The sequence below is a fragment of the Netta rufina genome, assembly GCF_964035555.1.
Source record: "Netta rufina genome assembly, chromosome: 2".
NCBI lineage: Eukaryota > Metazoa > Chordata > Aves > Anseriformes > Anatidae > Netta > Netta rufina.
Genome location: NC_140124.1, coordinates 10,346,347 through 10,363,481, shown reverse-complemented (window position 1 = coordinate 10,363,481; position 17,135 = coordinate 10,346,347). Strand labels below are relative to the sequence as shown.

At 39.0% G+C, this 17,135-nt stretch overlaps 1 protein-coding gene across 1 annotated transcript in view; it reads left to right on the top strand.

Annotated features, from left to right (window-relative positions):
* Positions 1 to 2,592: 2,592 nt before the first annotated feature.
* The window catches only part of NCAPG2 (non-SMC condensin II complex subunit G2), a gene marked incomplete at both ends in the record, with an annotated part of 41,274 nt that continues 26,731 nt past the window's right edge, over positions 2,593 to 17,135 (top strand). Inside the window, 8 exons of the mRNA XM_084281362.1 lie at positions 2,593 to 2,667; positions 6,575 to 6,766; positions 7,772 to 7,886; positions 8,370 to 8,527; positions 9,023 to 9,157; positions 13,864 to 13,958; positions 14,795 to 14,864; positions 15,357 to 15,443. Coding sequence (XP_084137488.1) covers positions 2,593 to 2,667; positions 6,575 to 6,766; positions 7,772 to 7,886; positions 8,370 to 8,527; positions 9,023 to 9,157; positions 13,864 to 13,958; positions 14,795 to 14,864; positions 15,357 to 15,443 — 927 coding nt within the window. The remainder of the gene's footprint in view (positions 2,668 to 6,574; positions 6,767 to 7,771; positions 7,887 to 8,369; positions 8,528 to 9,022; positions 9,158 to 13,863; positions 13,959 to 14,794; positions 14,865 to 15,356; positions 15,444 to 17,135) is intronic.

Below are 17,135 nucleotides of genomic sequence, written 5' to 3'. Positions count from 1 at the left end.
CAACTATTTCTGCTCACTATAAAAAAAAAAAAAAAAAAAAAAAAAGTTATCAAAGTGTAAATATCATCTAGCCTACACAGTTTCCTGTGGCAAGCAGCTTGGTTAGGTCTTCATCATTTTGGATGAAGAATATGTAATGCATGTATTGTTCACCGTGACTGAGATTAAATGTGTAGCTGTCAACACTAGCAACAGGAACATTGTTGGGGGAAAAAGTCACCAAAGTAATCAGCTGGCTGTTGCAGGTTTTGTGTGTTGACAGAAATTTTTTTTGCAAGAACACTATATCTGTGTTACCAGAGACCCGTGGAAGAAGACATGCTGTTTCTTAGGCATGTTTCTTACTTAGGCTCCATTTTGTATTTAGGCTGTTTCTTATACATGGACTTAACTCAATGTATACTCAATGTATACTGTCCCATCAAGACTTAAGAGCTACAGGAAGACAACAGTGTCTTCTGTATGTAGATTTACTCCATCTGCCCCTTCCAGGTAATTGACTGGACAGTAATTGACTGGATGAGATCATAGAATCATAGACTGGCTGAGATTGGAAGGGATTTTAAGGATCATCTAGTTCCAACCCCCTGCCATGGGCAGGGATGTCACCCACTGGATGCTCAGGGGCCATCCAACATGGTCTTAGACACCTCCAGGGATGGGGCATCCACAGCTTCTCTGGGCAGCCTGTGCCAGTGCCTCACCACCCTCTGAGTGAAGAATTTCCTCCTAATCTCTAATTTAAATCTCACCTCTTCTAGTTTAAAACCATTCCCTCTTGTTCTGTCATTACCTGATTGAGCAAAAAGTTGCTCTCCATCTTTTTTATATCACCCCTTTAAGTATTGAAAAACTGCAATGATGTCACCCCAGACCCTTCTCCAGGCTGAACATCCCCAGCTCTCTTAGCCTCTCTTTATAGAAGTGCTCCAGCCCCTTGATAAATTTTGTGGCCCTCCTCTGGACCCGCTCCACAGCCCCACATCCTTCTTGTGCTGGGGCCCCAAACCTGGACGCAGCACTCCAAGTGGGGCCTCACAAGGGCAGAGCAGAGGGGGACAATCACCTCCCTCCCCTGCTGGCCATCCCCTTGTCTATGCAGCCGAGGATGCAGTTGGCCTTGCAAGCACAGACTGCTGGCTCATGTTGAGCTTTTTGTTCAGCAGCACCCTCCCAAGTCCTTCTCTTCAGGACTGCTCAATGAGTTCTTCTCCCAGTCTTTGCTCATGTCTGGGATTGCCCTGACCCAGGTGCCGCACCTTGCATTTAGACTTGTTGAACCTCATTAGGTTCACACGGGCCCACTTTTCTGGCTTGTCCAGCTCCTTCTGGATGGCATCCCTTCCTTCTGGTGTATCGACTGCACCACTTAACTTGGTGTCATCTGCAAACTTGCTGAGGGTGCACTCGATCCCACTGTCTATATCATTGATAAAGATATTAAACAGCACGTCTCAAGACAAGTGAGTATTTATTGTAAGGTGAAAACAGTATAGCACCATTTCCGTGTACCCAAGTTTAAAACAGAGCAGAGTTGCCTATATTGGGCTGTCCAGCCGCATCCATCAACAGGACTGTGTAACCCAGCTCATCTCCCCACCTCCCCTGATCCCACCATGACCCCAGCCCCGCCGCCACGTTCCTCAGCCTCCAAAACCCCACCCAGGCACGAGAAAGAAGCCAAACACGCATATTTCGTTTCTCTTTTCGCTTTAATCTCCTGGATTTCACACACAGAACCCCCCTTCCACAATTAGGCAGTGCCCCTGCCCGCCATGGCAGCGAAGCCTCTCAGCCCGCCCTGACGGCCCTGAGGGGAAGAAGGAAGCAGCGCGGCTCTCGCGAGACGCGAGCTCCGCGCCGCCCGCCCGCCCGCGCCCAACGGCCGCCGCGGGACTATTCGAACCCGGCAGCGGAGCGCGCGCGGCGGGGCTCGGCCCGGCGTCGCCTCAGCGTGAGCGGGGCCGCGCCCGGTGCCCCCCGGCCCCGTGTCCCCCATTCCCTGCTCCTCCGGCCCCACAGCCTGCCCTGTGTGGGACAGCGGAACCGGTAAGGGCGAAGCGGGGCTGTCAGGAGCAGGGGGAGCGCTGTGGGGAGGAGGTGGAGCCCCTGGTGCCAGCCCGTCTCCCGGGGTCGTCGCTTGACAAGGGAAAAGGGGAGAAAGTTGTGGTGGTTTGGTGCCCGTCAGAGCTTTTCGGGCGGGTGGACGTTGCCGGCTGGAGTTTCGGCCATGTAGATGCCCTGCTTAGCAATGCTCGTGGTGGGAACGCTGTCCTTGTTAAAAAGTGGAAGCGTCAACCAAAACATTCTTCTTAATCTGCTTTTCGTGTTTTCTCAATCAATCTAAAGTGAATTAACGCATACAAGTAAGGCAGCCTAATACAGTTACAAATCTAAATATTGATTTTGGTAATTGTAATGAGCTCGGGGGACATATTTTGCTCACAACCATGTAGATAAAGCTGTACATAAATATATGCTTATATACCATTCACAGAGACCATAAATGATTATGTTTTGAGACACAATACTTTTCTCTAACTTTATGTTTCTTTTTCTTTTCTTTATAAAACAAGGTGAAACAAGACCACAATGAAACGCGAAGAGTTTTTGCAAGTTGTGTCTAAAGAGTCGATTGAAGACTTCTTGCGTTTTACTCAGACTCCCGTAAGTCACATACCTGACTAATAAGATCTAAAGTCTGCTGTCAGTGCACAGGCTTTTGTGGCATGGGGACAGAAACTATTTTTCTGGTATCTGCAAATGTGCAAGAATAATTGTCATAGGAAAGAGCTTCCTATGACACTTAATGGAACATATAAAGGTGTGGAATCTGAAATTTCGCTGTCACAGCCCAGTTGTTATTCCTAAGAGTTGGTTTTTCCACGTGCAGTTTGCATTTTTAAGATAATGGTTTATACTATGGTAATACTAAAAAAAAGAAAAAAGTTAACCTGTGAAAGTGTCACTATCTTGCCATGTAAGGAATATGAGCTAATACACAAACACAGCAGAGGTATGCTTCGCTAGTGCTTATTCATTCATCTGATAGTTTAGGTTGTATACTCGTTCTTTAGTCCATGTGTAATTGTACTTGGTAGTTCTTGCTACCATTGAACATCTTAGAGATGTGAGCGATTGCTGGCTGTAAATGCAATGTGGAGAGAAGCATGAGGAAGAAGAAAACAAATACACTGAAATTCACTAATTAAAAGTTCAGCATCACTTCTTTTATATGATATTTCACTTAAAAAATTGCATTGTGGTGTTTGCTGCTAAGCTTCGATCTGCTGTGAAGACAACCCGTTTCTCCTAATCATCTTCTGCTAGCCTTAGTAAATGGTATTGTCAGGTTAGTTTCTTAAGCTTTCTGTGTAGCAGCCTTTCTATTCTTTTATTATAAACCAGGTATTACAAAGAGGGTGTCTTCAGGTTACTTCTGCTTTGCTATATTGAAAGCTAGAGATGTGGGATGTTTTTGTTTTTAAGAATTAGTTTTAGTTTCACACCTTTGAGGATCTTGTCATATAATATCTCTTTTTTTTTTTTTTTTTTTTTTTTAAGCTGGGAATCTTTTTCTTATTCTGTTTCTCTTGTCCTCATTTTCTCAGCATCTGTACCTAGCTACCTACCTTTTATCATCTTAATTTAGATGTTAAAAAAGATCTGTGTTATTTTATTAGTAAGACTATTCCGTTTCAATTGATATCACTTGGTTTGGGTTTTTGCCAATCTAATCAGTATTTTGTTAATGTTACCTGTATCAGGATAGAGTAAGTTGATCAGTTCATATCTGTGTACATAGAGATGCAACAAATATACTAATATAGCCTAGATATTAAATCTCTCATTTCTACAGTAGAGGTCTCGTACCATGTAATGAGTCTAGGCTTGTTTGTTTCCCAAACATCACTGAATCTATTTTTCTAAGTAATTTGCACTCTTGTGTGTAATTATAGATGACAGCAGTATGACAGATTGCCATCATTTAAAGTCTCCTTCCCATTTTTTCCCAAATCTAAACACTTTATTAAGAAACTGTTCCATTTAGGATAACATACAGTACTTCCAAGGTTTTGTTTTTGTTGACTTTGGTCATCTTGTTTCTGCCATTTTCATCACATCCACTGATCTATCTTAATATATCTTCATCTTTTTAGATTTAAAAATGTATTATTTCATCCTAATGTTTTTCATCACCAATGCATAAGAGTTATCTTGCAAGAGATTTCAGCTGCATGTCTTTATGAAACTTGATGCCTTTACCAAAGGAGGGCCAACCCTTTCTTATTTTATAGAAGTTACTGGTTGGCTTATTTCTTTGCCACAATTTACTAGTCTGTATCCTTTTTGTTTCTAGACTGCAGTTCCACTCCCATCAGCCTGACTCTTGCCAATATTTCTGGAAACTGTGTATCAGCAGCTGTAATGAGTAGATTGGTTAAAATTGTCTTCATGATTTCATAGCGTAAGGAAATTTGACTTTCCAGATTACTTTTTGATTGTTAAAGAGACTTGGATTACACTGTTCATTTTCCTTCCAAACCTTTGGTGATGAAGGGTGTTTAACCACATCTTATCTTAGGATGAGGACCCTCACTTTAGGATCTTTGTTGAGAAATTCCTGACTGATTTTCTGAAGGAGGCTGTGATAGTATATTCTGTCCTTTGGAAGTATATGTGTATGACATACTTTTTATAGTTTTCATGTTATATTATGCTCTGTTTTTTCCATCTATTTAGTGCTGTAGCCTCAGAATTTACCTTTTAAAGTTTTTTTTTTAACGTTCTGTTCTTAGCGTTGCTACTTCTTCAAATGTCTCTCATTTCTCCCCTCTCCTGCTTTAATTTTCCTTTTCCATCTTCTCGTTGCTTTATTTCATTCAAAGCTTTCAAAGCCAGGGTTTTGGTACTTTCCCTTCGTGATTTCCTTTGAACTTTTCACACTTCTTTGTTTTTAGAAGATTGCTATTCTATATTATGGTGCTATTTATCAAAGTCGTTATCAGGCGCTGTTAAATTTCTCCACTAAGTCCTGTTCCAATTCAAGAAAGCACAGTATTTCTTAGAGAGGAGAGCATGAATCACAGATACGACTAGCATACAATGGCATCCTTTTCCCTCAAAGGTTTTGTAATAATTCTATCATATCATCCCAGAGAAAGATCAGAAAGCTCTAGTCTTATTATGGATCTGTTCTTTTTGTTCAAAACGGTACAATCTTAATATCCTGTCTTCTGGGTTTGTTTGAAGTGGAGGGCTGAAGAACTCCCTGTGCAGCCTTTGGTTTATTGTATTTGTTTCCAACTGTAGAATAGAATAGAAATTCTGCTATAAATATGTAAAAGGATCTTTTTTCTCATGGCCTTCTGGGAACCTTCTAATACTCACTGTTGCTTCTTTCATTATTTCCAATTTTTCTTTTTACCTTCAACATTTTTCTTTCTGAATCTTCTTTTTTTTAATGCATCTGCAAACTAAAAATATTTTTATTACTGGATCATGGCCATTTTGCCTCTTTTCTCCAAAGCATTCTTAATCCTATAAACCTTCACTTCAGTATTGCAAATTACATTTCAAAAATTACCAGTACTTCCTTTTGGCTGTGTCTGTTTATTTTTCTAGTCTGTTTTTCCTTCTTGCCTTTTCTCTGCGCGTTCCCTTTCCTAGCCGGCTGCCCACCCTTTTTTCATGCTAACAGGCTCTTTGCATCTCTAAGGTGGATTCTTCCAGTAAGTTTCTTTCACTGAAATCATTCAGATCAGTCTCCTAGTAAAATGGATTTTTCCATGTAAAACATCCTTAAGTAATTAAGTACATCCTTTAAGTAAGTCCAAAGAGTTCTGTATCTCAGCAAAATTCCCTCCCATCCTCTGAATGGATCTACAAGGCTAAAGAAGAGAGTTTGATATGGTGACCACTGACTCAACTGACTAAATTTCAAACTTGTCTCTTACTAATCATGGCTTCCCGTTCAGTAGAGCTTAAGAGGCTGGGAACTGTAGGGTTGCTGTGCTCAGGAGTTACTTTTGATAGAGGGGCTTTAAAATAGTGCAGTATGCACAGCACTGCTTTATGCAGTTTGTGCTCCAAAATCTGTAGTGCTGCCCTCCTGACTCTTACATTTCAAGTCCTTGCATGAGGTTTTCCTTTCAACAGCTGTCATCGAACTATATTTAAGATAGCAAAGATGTGATCAGTGAATGCAATTTCATGTGGTTGTTAGCTTCTTACCTGAGGATATGGAGTTGTCTTCATTAGGAAAGAAGTGTTTGGAACATGAGAGACAGAATTTGGTGTTGCAGAGGGATGATTTATGCTTAGTAATGTTGCTATGAAGAGCTAAGGACTAAAGTCTTTAAAAAGCCACCCTTGTATCATGATAAAGTTAAGCAGCAGAAATTTCACGTGCTATTTTTAAAGAAATAAATCTTATGGAATGCTTTTTGTCTCTGTAACTGCGAAGGAATGGGAAGTAATCCTTTGTGTCAAGAAAGGTGTTAATTTTAGGAAATGAAATAATGAAAAATAAGCTTCAACACTAATGTGGAATTGTGATATCTTCTGACCACAGAAAAATACACTCGATCCTTTCGACTTGAATGAACTACTTCAAGAATTGCCAAGAAAACAAAAAGAAGTACTATGGGAGAAGCTGACACACCTATTGAAAGAGATCCTGGTGGAGAAACCTGTGGAAACATGGCAGATGACTGGAGATGATGAAAATAATGATTGCATGGATGTTGACATAGTTCCAGAAATGGTAACAATATTGTAAAACAGCAATATGATAGCTATTTCATATTCCCTTGGGAAATAAAATGGAATATTTTCATAGCATCTCGAAACATGGAAAGGTTATCAAAGTCACTTCCAGACATCTCCTTACCATGTTCATAACCGACCTTTTAATTACTGTGCGTGGATTAAGCTGAAGTTATGATTGGACTACACTATAAGAGATTATATCTGCTGATGATTTTGATTATAAAAGATGGGACTTGGATTGGTCAAAACTTGAGTGGTTGTTTTGTATGTTTTATTTCAGTAAACAAATGCTGATCTCCGATGTGCCTTAAATATCTGGCATATACTATAAAAAATCACTACCTGTTTTAGTATGTCAGTTTATTGAATTAAGACTGTGAAATCTAGCTTTCAGTGCTCCTCCCCCGGATTATATTTGGTTTATACAGAATTATCCTAACTCTGACCCTCATTTACTGCTTCTGCACTGCAGTTCATGAACTCTCTAGAATACTGCTGGGAAAGGTTTATTTAATTCTGAAAGGAAAAAAAAGAAGTTCAGTGTGGAAATAATTTGGGAGACCTAGAGGCTTGTAGGAAATCATCATTTGTGCAGAGACCTCACCTACAAGTAGACACATTTACCTAGATTTAAAGGAATCAGGAAATCTTGCATTTACACAAGACCCTTTCTAGCTCTGGAATGGGTGTCTGTCTGAGTTGTTTTGTTGCAGATGAAGTTTTTTTTTATGGAGGAGTGGATAAATATATGCAGTCAAAAAGTTACCTACTGGCTAGACCTGAGAGCTTTTCTAAATTTTTTTTTTGTAAAGGATGTACCTTAAAAACTGCTTTTGCCTCTTCTTGATAGACTTTAGGTGCCAGTATACTCTTTGTTCAAAATAGAAGCTTAATAGCAACTCAGCTTTGCTCTCTGTTGCTAAGGTTGATTTCTTGTCATAATTTTCTTCTGAATATAAATAAACCACAGAATTGTTTCCTCGACATTGCTTTCTTTCAGAAACAAACTGTAGCTGTGATCCAAGGAGTGACAGCTGTCGTTACTGCTTCCATACCCGTAGTGGATGAAACTGTAAACTACAAAGTTCTTCTAGAATGTGCTTTCATATTGAATGGTGCGTACTTGTCTGTTACACCGTACATCATTACACTGGCTTTTAGCAGATGGGTGTACTGGGCTTTTTGTTTGACCCAAGTGGTCTATGGAAAAGAAATTTCAAAGACAGAGCTGCTACTGATGTAAGTTCTAATTTATGAAACAAACTTAAGGGAGCATTAAAAATCAGTTACACAACCTAAAATTTGGAACTTAAATAGTTTTCTTTCCCCCCATCTGTTCACCCAACTTTACTTATTCTGTGGCTTATAGAATTTTGAAGGCAAAATGAGATTCTACTGCTGCTGATCCAAAAACTCGGCCAAAACCTTAAAATTAACAAAGCTGCCTCAATACCCGCAGTAAGAATAAGCTGTTAAGATGTGTAAATGTGACAACAGCTGGTATAGACTGAGAGATACACGTAGTGTACTAAGAGACTAGCATTTTACATGGATAATATCATTCATTGCAATAAATAATTACTTTATTCCTGTTGTAGGTATTCTTCCTGCATTACCTGAATCTGAAAAAAACCTACAGGGTGCCATCCAACATATGTGTGAAATGTGGTGGGAAAAAGGACTGGAAGGGAAGGAGCAGCTAGGGAAAACTGTATTTATTATGTTGCTAAGAAAAAGCCTGAATAAAGCTGCTACGGTATGTGAAGATATATTGAGTTTTAAATTATTAGTGAATATTCTAAGGAAGAATCTCTCCACAATACACTTTTTTTCAAGTTAATTTATTTTCCCTGTCTTAGTGCTTCCCAGTTAATGAAACCTATGATACCATACTTACCCTTCATACCCTTACTTGTTCCTTCCCTTTGTTTTTCCCTGTTAACTGCTTTCATTGTTTAAAGATTTAGAAGTAGAATAGTGCAGTTTGCATCTGTTTTGCATGAAATACCAGCTTTCTGTACTTGAGCATGTCTTCCATTGCTGGAAGTCAGTATTTCTGCAGTTACATGTTTTTGAAATCTTTTCCCAATTATAGTGGTGAAAATCAATTAATGTTCATAATTTTGCAGTCTGAAAACCTTCTATCTGTAACAGTGAATTTCAAATTCATTATTTTAAATTCTTTAAATAATTCTTCACATTAAAGGTATACCTATACCACTATAACATGTTTTTTTTTTTCCTTTGTCAGGGTGCAGATGTAGTTCGTCTCTGGAATCTACATCAGACACTGTTGTATTTTGATTATGATTCAGAGGACAGTAATGAAGTCAAGGACTTGTTACTTGAGTGTTTTATGAGTGTAAGACACATTAAAAAAGAAGAGGTAAGCAAAATTTTATTCTTTGCTTTTCTTCTGTCAGTGGGCTTTGATTACTCTTAACAGTTTTGCATTAAGCCTTTTGACTGATAAGTTCTGACATACAGTCAACGATGCTGGGGCTGTTATCAGACTTCTTGCATTTTTTCTGTCTCCGAATAGGAATGCTTTTGATTATTGAAAATCAAATGTTTTTGATTTTGGAGTGGTTTATTTTGTTTTTCAAAAGTTTAATGCAGGAGGGAGGTGAAATATCATTTGCTCTTCCTAATTTTTCTTCTGACTAGTCCTAAGTAAGTAATGTTGCTAAGCATTAATTACAGATTTACTGAGTTTGAGGTTGGACAGCACCCCGGAGATCATCTTGTGTAACACCCCTGCTCAAGGCAGTCAGCTCGAGAAGGTTGCTTAGGGTCATATCCAGTTGCATTCTGAGCATCTTCAAGGATGGAGACCTTATAGTCTCTCTGGCAACTTGTTACAGTATTAACAAAAACCTATTTAAAATAATTTCCTGTATTTCATCTTGTGCTTTTGCATCTTATCTTGTCACTGAATACCACTAAGAACACACTCAATCTGGTGTGCTAGCTGGTTGTTTTACCACAGTGCTTTGTGGTTTTGAATCACCTGCAAAATTGCTGAATATGTACTTTTATGTCACTAATGAACATGTTAAACAGTGTTATTCCAGTATTGTAGAGCAGTTTGGGTTGGAAGGGATCTTAAAGATGATCTAATTTCACACCCCTGCCATAGGCAGGGATGCTACCCAATAGATGAGGTTGCTGAAAGTCCCATCCAGCCTGGCCTTGAACACCTCCAGGGATGGGGCAGCCACAGCTCCTCTGGGCAACCTGTGCCTCACCACCCTCTGAGTGAAGAATTTTGTCCTTATATGTAATCTAAATCTTTGTCAACTCTTTGTCAACCGCACCACACAGCTTGGTGTCATCAGCAAACTTGCTGAGGGTGCACTCAATCCCCCTGTCCCTGTCACCAACAAAGATGTTAAGCAGTGCCAGTCCCAGTACTGACCCTTGAGGAACACCACTGTTACTGATCTCCACCTGGACATTGAGCCATTGACTGCAACTCTTTGAGTGTGACCATCCATCCAATTGATGCTCTGGGGTACACTACTTGTGTCTTTTTGCCCAGAGGACTTCATGTTCTGACCTAAAGTTCAAACATGTGCAGAGTAATGCATGTGTCATCTTCTGAAAATGCTACTGCAGGACAGGTTTTTCTGTTTTTTTTTTTTTTTTTTTGGTTTTTTTTTTTTTTTTTTTTTTTGTTTTGTTTTGTTTTGTTTTTCTTATCTTCCGTTTGGAAAATGTCTAACCAGCCTTAGTGCTGTGGTTAAGAGTTGCTACATTCAGGGAAGCTTTTTTATTTTTTTAATCATCCCAGGAGCCTTTTCTGGTCAGTGCAGTATTTTGCCATCACTTATTTCACCTTTGCAATTTCTTCAGTGATCAGTCTAATGGGAGTCTTACTTTGGTAGAAAACTAATTCTTATTCCTCTATATGCCTGGCAGGTCACTTTCCATGCTTGAGGAAACTACTTTCTAGTCCACAATACAAGGGGAAGCAAAACCCATCCTGGAAGACTCTGAGATAGAGTTCAGTTAAATTGTGTCTGCAACCAATTTAGGCATCTATGTGGGAGCCAAATCACTTCAAGTCCTGGGAAGGATTTAATTGTTTAAGCATAAGTAAATGACCAATGCTACATTAAATGACCTAAGCTCTTTCAGACATCCATGTGGGACTGGCATGTAAAACACAGGATCTGTTGTAGATCTCTGCTTTCTGGAAAACCACCTGAAAGTTTAAAATTGTTTTGTGTTTAGGCAGTGGCAAACTGCCCCAGTCCATGGAGTCAACAGAACATTTCATCTTCATAAAGCAGTTACTTGACAACCGATCACCTGAATCACTCTTCAGGCAATTAATATTCTGGAGACTTAAACATCCAAATTTAGATGTCTCAGTTTGTCAGCTGCGGCTCAATTACGATATGTGAACTGCCTATATAGTTTCAGAACAGTGACTGGGATTTCTGTAGCTCTGCAGACAGAAGATTTAGTGTCTTGAAATTCACAGTACAAAAACCATTTTAATGTTGCTGTGAAACTACTGTGCTTCAGTTGCAAATCCTTCTGTTTGGGGATTTTGCATCCTGAGTATGGTTTTAGTGCCACCCCAGCTCATGCATATTCACTAGTCGTCCTGTCTGGTCACTTTGCTAATGATAAGTTTCTTGTAGCAACACATCTAACACACCCTCAGCATCTCTGCTGTACCTTTTTCTTAACTTCTGTGTCTAAAATGCTAATAGTCGTAGCTAATATCAGCATGTCTGAATTGTCTATCAGGGCTCATGTTCCCTTAAAGATTTATCACTTGCAGGCTTGTTCTACAGTTCATAACAAAAGTATTCCTCATTCTTTTTGGAGTGTGCATCTGTGGGTATAACTACATCGCAGCTTAATGAGATGTAATTCCAGTTGCAATGATCCCCTGTTACCATGGGCTAGCATTCCTATTTTCCTCTCTGCAGCATGAATGCTCATGCAGCTATGTGATGAGTTCATTCAAAGAGGTAGCTGATCAGTTTTCTTCCTAGGAAGATTGTCAGCTAGATAAATTGCTTTGAGTGGTTTATCGTATGCAAGGATGAAGAGAATGGGAGGGCCAGGAATACGGTATCCTGACTTTTAGACCAGACTAGACTGATACAGAATTGCACATTTATGCTTCATTGCAAGATCAGGGAGTTTAGTTTTTCTGCCTTCCATGACCATGCTATTCACCACGAAGTAATATTTCTCGCAGGCTTATTTTAAGACTGCATTACTGGAGTGAGCCTCTGAATTTATCTCTGTGCAATTTATGAAGCCGTTCTTGTTCAGGTGAGATTTCCAATCAACTGGAGAGCCCTGCATAGCATCTATTACTTTGTTTTAAAGGTAGGCCTGTTCTCTTGTCTTCATTGCTAGCCACGTGTGTGTAAATGCAAGTGCCAAAGTCACAAAGTATTATGGCTACAAGCACAGCAGTATGAGTTGCTCTGCACCATGTTGATGGGATAACCCCAAAGTTGACAAGTTCACAGTCTTATCGCCTACCACTGGTTTACGTCTCAGGATACCGAGGATGCTGATGGCGCTAATCAATTCAGATCCATTGATCACAAGTGGCAGGTTTGATTAGAGTCATTCGCTATTGTTCTCATGATGAGGGTCAGTCTGTTGAGATCAAAGGAAAAAGGAATTGGACAGAGTTGAATACAAATTTCTATTGGATCCTTTCCTTGCTTCAGGAGGTTCAAAGGTACTTTGTGCCTTTTCTTTATCTTTTGAGAAGAGTTTGAATATGGCCTAACCTTTGCCTTGTTGAGGTAGGAGCTGTAGGTCAAGACTCCCTTGACTTTTCAGTTTGACAAGGATGTTGATGGGAGAGTGTACCACTGGGACTCCAGTATATGTGTTAGACCACCAAAGCCGGAGATGAGTGGCTCTTTTTATTTTTATCTGGTGTTTTTCATTCTTGGTAGCATCTCTTGTTTGACAACAGAAAGGATTCTATCAGACTTGTCGACAAGAATCATGACATTGTATTTAGCTTTTTAGGTCTTGATTTTAATGATCTTCTGCATTTACTTCTTGACCTGCAGGCATTTAACTCATCATTTCCACTAAAGCAGTTTCTGCCTACATACTTCCTTCCCTCTGTCCTTAATCTATAATGTTGTAGGTGCCTGGCATTATCAGCCTTGTTCGAGCCTCTGTTTTCTCATTGGTCTCGACATAACTGTTTGTTATGCTCTGAGTGGAAGAGTCTTTGAGCTTTATTACTTCATCTTATGAGTGTTCCTGCTTTATTTTGTCTAGAAAAGTACAAAGGACCTTTGCAATTGTCTGACTTGCTCTTATGTATGATCAGACTTCTCAGAGTCTCAGAAGCTGGGTACTTTCACTCCAGGATGGCACAGAGCTAGGCTGCCTGTACAGATATACTATGAGGTTCTAGCTCCATTGGCAGCTCTTGCTGAGTCCAGAAGAGCAAGATTTTATTTCCTCTCTCCACAGCCTTCCACTCCCTTTTCTTGCAAAATGTTTTCTTATTTAGTAAAGTTGTCGTTACTACTTCTAATTTGCTAAAAGGAAAGAAAACCTAATTCAGAAAAAAAAAATATTCTGCTTTTACGAATTAAGGCATCTCTAGGAGGCTGGCAATATTACCTTCAATGAGACAATATGAAAGGAATTGTCCTTGCTAATCACAGCATTTATTTTCCTCAGTGGCCCAGCTGTTCTGTGCTTTTGTTCAAAATTATTTCTGCATCTAATGCTGGAAGAGTTGTGTTATTTTATCTGTAGCTTCACCAGCAGTACAGTGTCATCCCAAAATGATGCTGCACTTGACAGAGCTCTGATGAACCTTGATGTGAGGGTCCTGAGCTGCACAGTCCCTTATCATTATAGAATACTAGCTGAAGTCAGTCCAGAAGAGATTGGACATTGGAAAAGAAGACAGGCAGATACACAATCCAGCAGAGTAACAGCAATACTTGAACTAGGTTTAAAAATTAAGAATCTTTATTTACTGCTGAAGTGGCTCTTAAACTGGGTGTTCCTCTAGGGTCTGACTTCCATTTTGTATTGCTTTGTTTACTTTTTTGTTTTTACTCCCTCTTCCAACAGGGAAGAAGATTCTTGAGCTTTTTGTTCAGCTGGAATGTCAACTTCATTAAAATGATACATGGAACTGTTAAAAACCAATTACAGTTTTTTCCAAGGTATGCATCACAGCTACAGTTCTTAATGATCTTCAGGAGCTTGGCTAAAATTTTGTTTGTCTCAAGCTAAAAAACCTAGTATGTTGATTAAAAAATATATCAGCATCCAGAGACCTTCAAATCTGCTGAATATAAATACCGTATTGTTTCAACAATTTCATTTAATTGTTGCTTTGTACATGCCTGTATTATACAATTATAGGTGTAGTAAAGTGCTTTTTTAGCAATAGCTAAAGCAAATGATTTTTACTTAAAATGCACTGCATTACTTGCAAAGTTGGTGTTAGAGAACTGCAGGTCTGTTCCTGCTTCTGCAAGATGTTGTTATTTTTCCTGTTAACAACCTCTGATTTAGTATGGTAAGATTCTAACAAGAGATGGTCTAAATAAGAAATAACTTGTAGGATCATAGCCTGAGAACTTGATTGATGGGTGAAAAGCATGGATTGTTTTCCTTTGATTATTCAGAGAAATGTTACATAGGTTATTCTTTGAAATAAAATCAGAGGCTTTCTAATGCTTTCAGTTAAAATAATTTGTGTATGCATTTGTAAACAAGTTAAGGCATTCATTAAGAGATTAAATTATCTGTGCTAAATTTTGACTTTCCTACTGTAAGCAATTTTTTTTTATGAGTGTTTGGGTTCATTAATTGACAATTAACTTTGTTTTTCTGTAATTATCAGTGTAGACTTTCAAGATATTTACTTCCTCTAAAAGTAATGTTGATTCACAGAATTAAGAATAGTAATGGTACTAAGCAAAAACTTTGTTATTACTTTTATGAGGTCTACATAGGATGCTTGTTTGATAGTGTTTTCCATATGTTAATGCAGGTCCTTAATGGAATACATTTCAGAAGTTTACTTCAGAGCATGGAAGAAGGTGTCAGGAGAAGCTTTAAAGGTATTACTGTGCTTGAAATTTTGTTTGGATAACTCTGTATTTTAACATGGGGAGATTATATGAATTTTCAACCTAGGAAAGGTTCCTAAGCAAGCCTTGAGGAGTACTTTCCATAAGAAAACGGCCTCTTCTGCATTGCCAAAGAATAAGCAAGTCATGCTATGAATGTTTGGCCACTGCGATTGGCTTGGTTGTACTTAAGCTGCTTTAATTCTGCTGCTGAAATGTTGTTTTATACAACTATGCACGTTAATGTTTTTTTTTTTTTTTTTGTAAATGCAGGAGTTACCTGAGTTACTGAAACATTTACTCAGTATGTGCTGGGCTACATATTTGGTATCTTAAATATTTACCAAGTTTTTGTAGATTTCCATGGGAATGATCAAAAGTGTAATTACAGCATCACAGCAAAGCCCCAGTCAAATTTCCACTCCACTGCTTATTACTGTTTTCTTGTGTGTTAACAGTAGCATGTATGTGTTTTTACTGTAGATACTTGAACATAATTGTATTCAGGATTTCATGCATCATGGAATTCATCTTCCCAGGAGCTCTTCTGTTCATTCTAAAGTTAGAGAGGTAAGATCCTGTAAAGCATGACATGATCTAGTAGCATCAAACTCAGATCATAAGCATAAATGAGAAATTTTCCATTTCCTACTGAAATACTGTACCGGATCTGTCTGGGATGGAAATAATTTTGTTCATAGCAGCCATAGCTGTCATGAACAGCCACATATGCACAGCCACATATGATGCTGTGGTTTGGTGTTCTAAAACAGTGAACACACACCCAAGTTTTAGCTGTTGCTGAGCAGTGCTTGCATGCTGTCCAGGCTGTCTTTTTTCCCAACTCTGTCTCCCTAGCAAGTAGGCTGAGGGTGAGCAAGAAGTTGGAAGGGGCACAGCTGACCCAAATAGACCAGAGGTCTATTACATTCCCTGTAGTGTCGTGCTCAGCAATAAGAACTGAGGGAAGGGGGATTTTGAGGAGGTAGTAGCCATTGCTTGGAGACTGGCAGGGCATTGGTCTGGTAGTGGAAAGTGAGTGGTTGCATTGGCATCACTTTTTTTCTTTTCTGAATCCCTCTTTCATTCACTTATTAAACTGTCTGTATCTCGACCCACAAGTGTTCTTGCTTTTGTTCTTTTCCTCATTGCACCAGGAGGGGAGTGAGTGGGCAGTTGTGTAGTGCTTAGCTGGAGACTGGGTCAACCCACTGTACTTATCTGAAACGTAGTATCTGTCTTTCAGAATATTATTAGAACAAATTTTAAGAGGAATTTGCTTATAGTTTGGCAACAGATTTCCCTGCCAAAGTTGAATAAGTAGCTTTTTAAGACAAGGCACTCATATCTGATATATACCTTCACACTTCCTGTGCTTTCCCCCAAATATGTAGAAGCTAGAGTGTACAGTATGTGCAGTAAACAGCTTGATATACCAGTATGTTTATCCTATCTCATATCTAGTGGGTTCCCTTGTCCTCTGACCCAATGTATTTCAGGTAAATATAGCAAGCTAGCATAAGCATCCTATGTTTTATCATTACAAGACATGTTCAGCTGTTAAGGCATAGAAGTGTAGGCGTTAACTAACGTATCTGTTACCAACGATTGGTAGCATTGTATCAAGAAAACATACAAGTCTGTGTGCCACAGTTTTTTTCCCCTACTGTTCGTTAGCATTATGCTAGTGATGTTGTGTAAAAAGGCAAAAAGGGACTAAGTATGTGGTCCAGCAAGCGTAACCAGTTTTGGTTGCCCCCAGGGAAATGAAATGCCTAATAATTTGAGAGCAAAAACTGTTTTAAACTGTTCTACAGACTGTGTAAGGTCTCTCATTCACAGTAAGCTGTGGTTATCCCTTCCATGAATTTGACTCGTTGATGCTCTTGTTTCAAAATTATTTACAGAACTTGCTTTTTTTTTTTTTTTTTTTTTTTAAACTTCACGTTTTTATTATTAGCCAGTACTTGGAATACAGTGCTCAGAATTACTGTATTTGTTTTTTGCTTTTGATCTAAAACATTACAGAAACAACAGAGACTATTTTATATATATATGTAACATTATATATATAAATAACAGAGATTATTATTTAAAAATATATATAACAACAAAGAATGAGTGCCCATTCAGCAACTTCATAGTCTGTTGGTGAGTAGGAGCTCAGTGAGTATTTTTCAGGAACTCAAGCCAGAATGCCTACTTTTATCTAAAGTTATCAACGTTCAGTGGTAACGCCAAATCCACATACAAGCAGGGGGA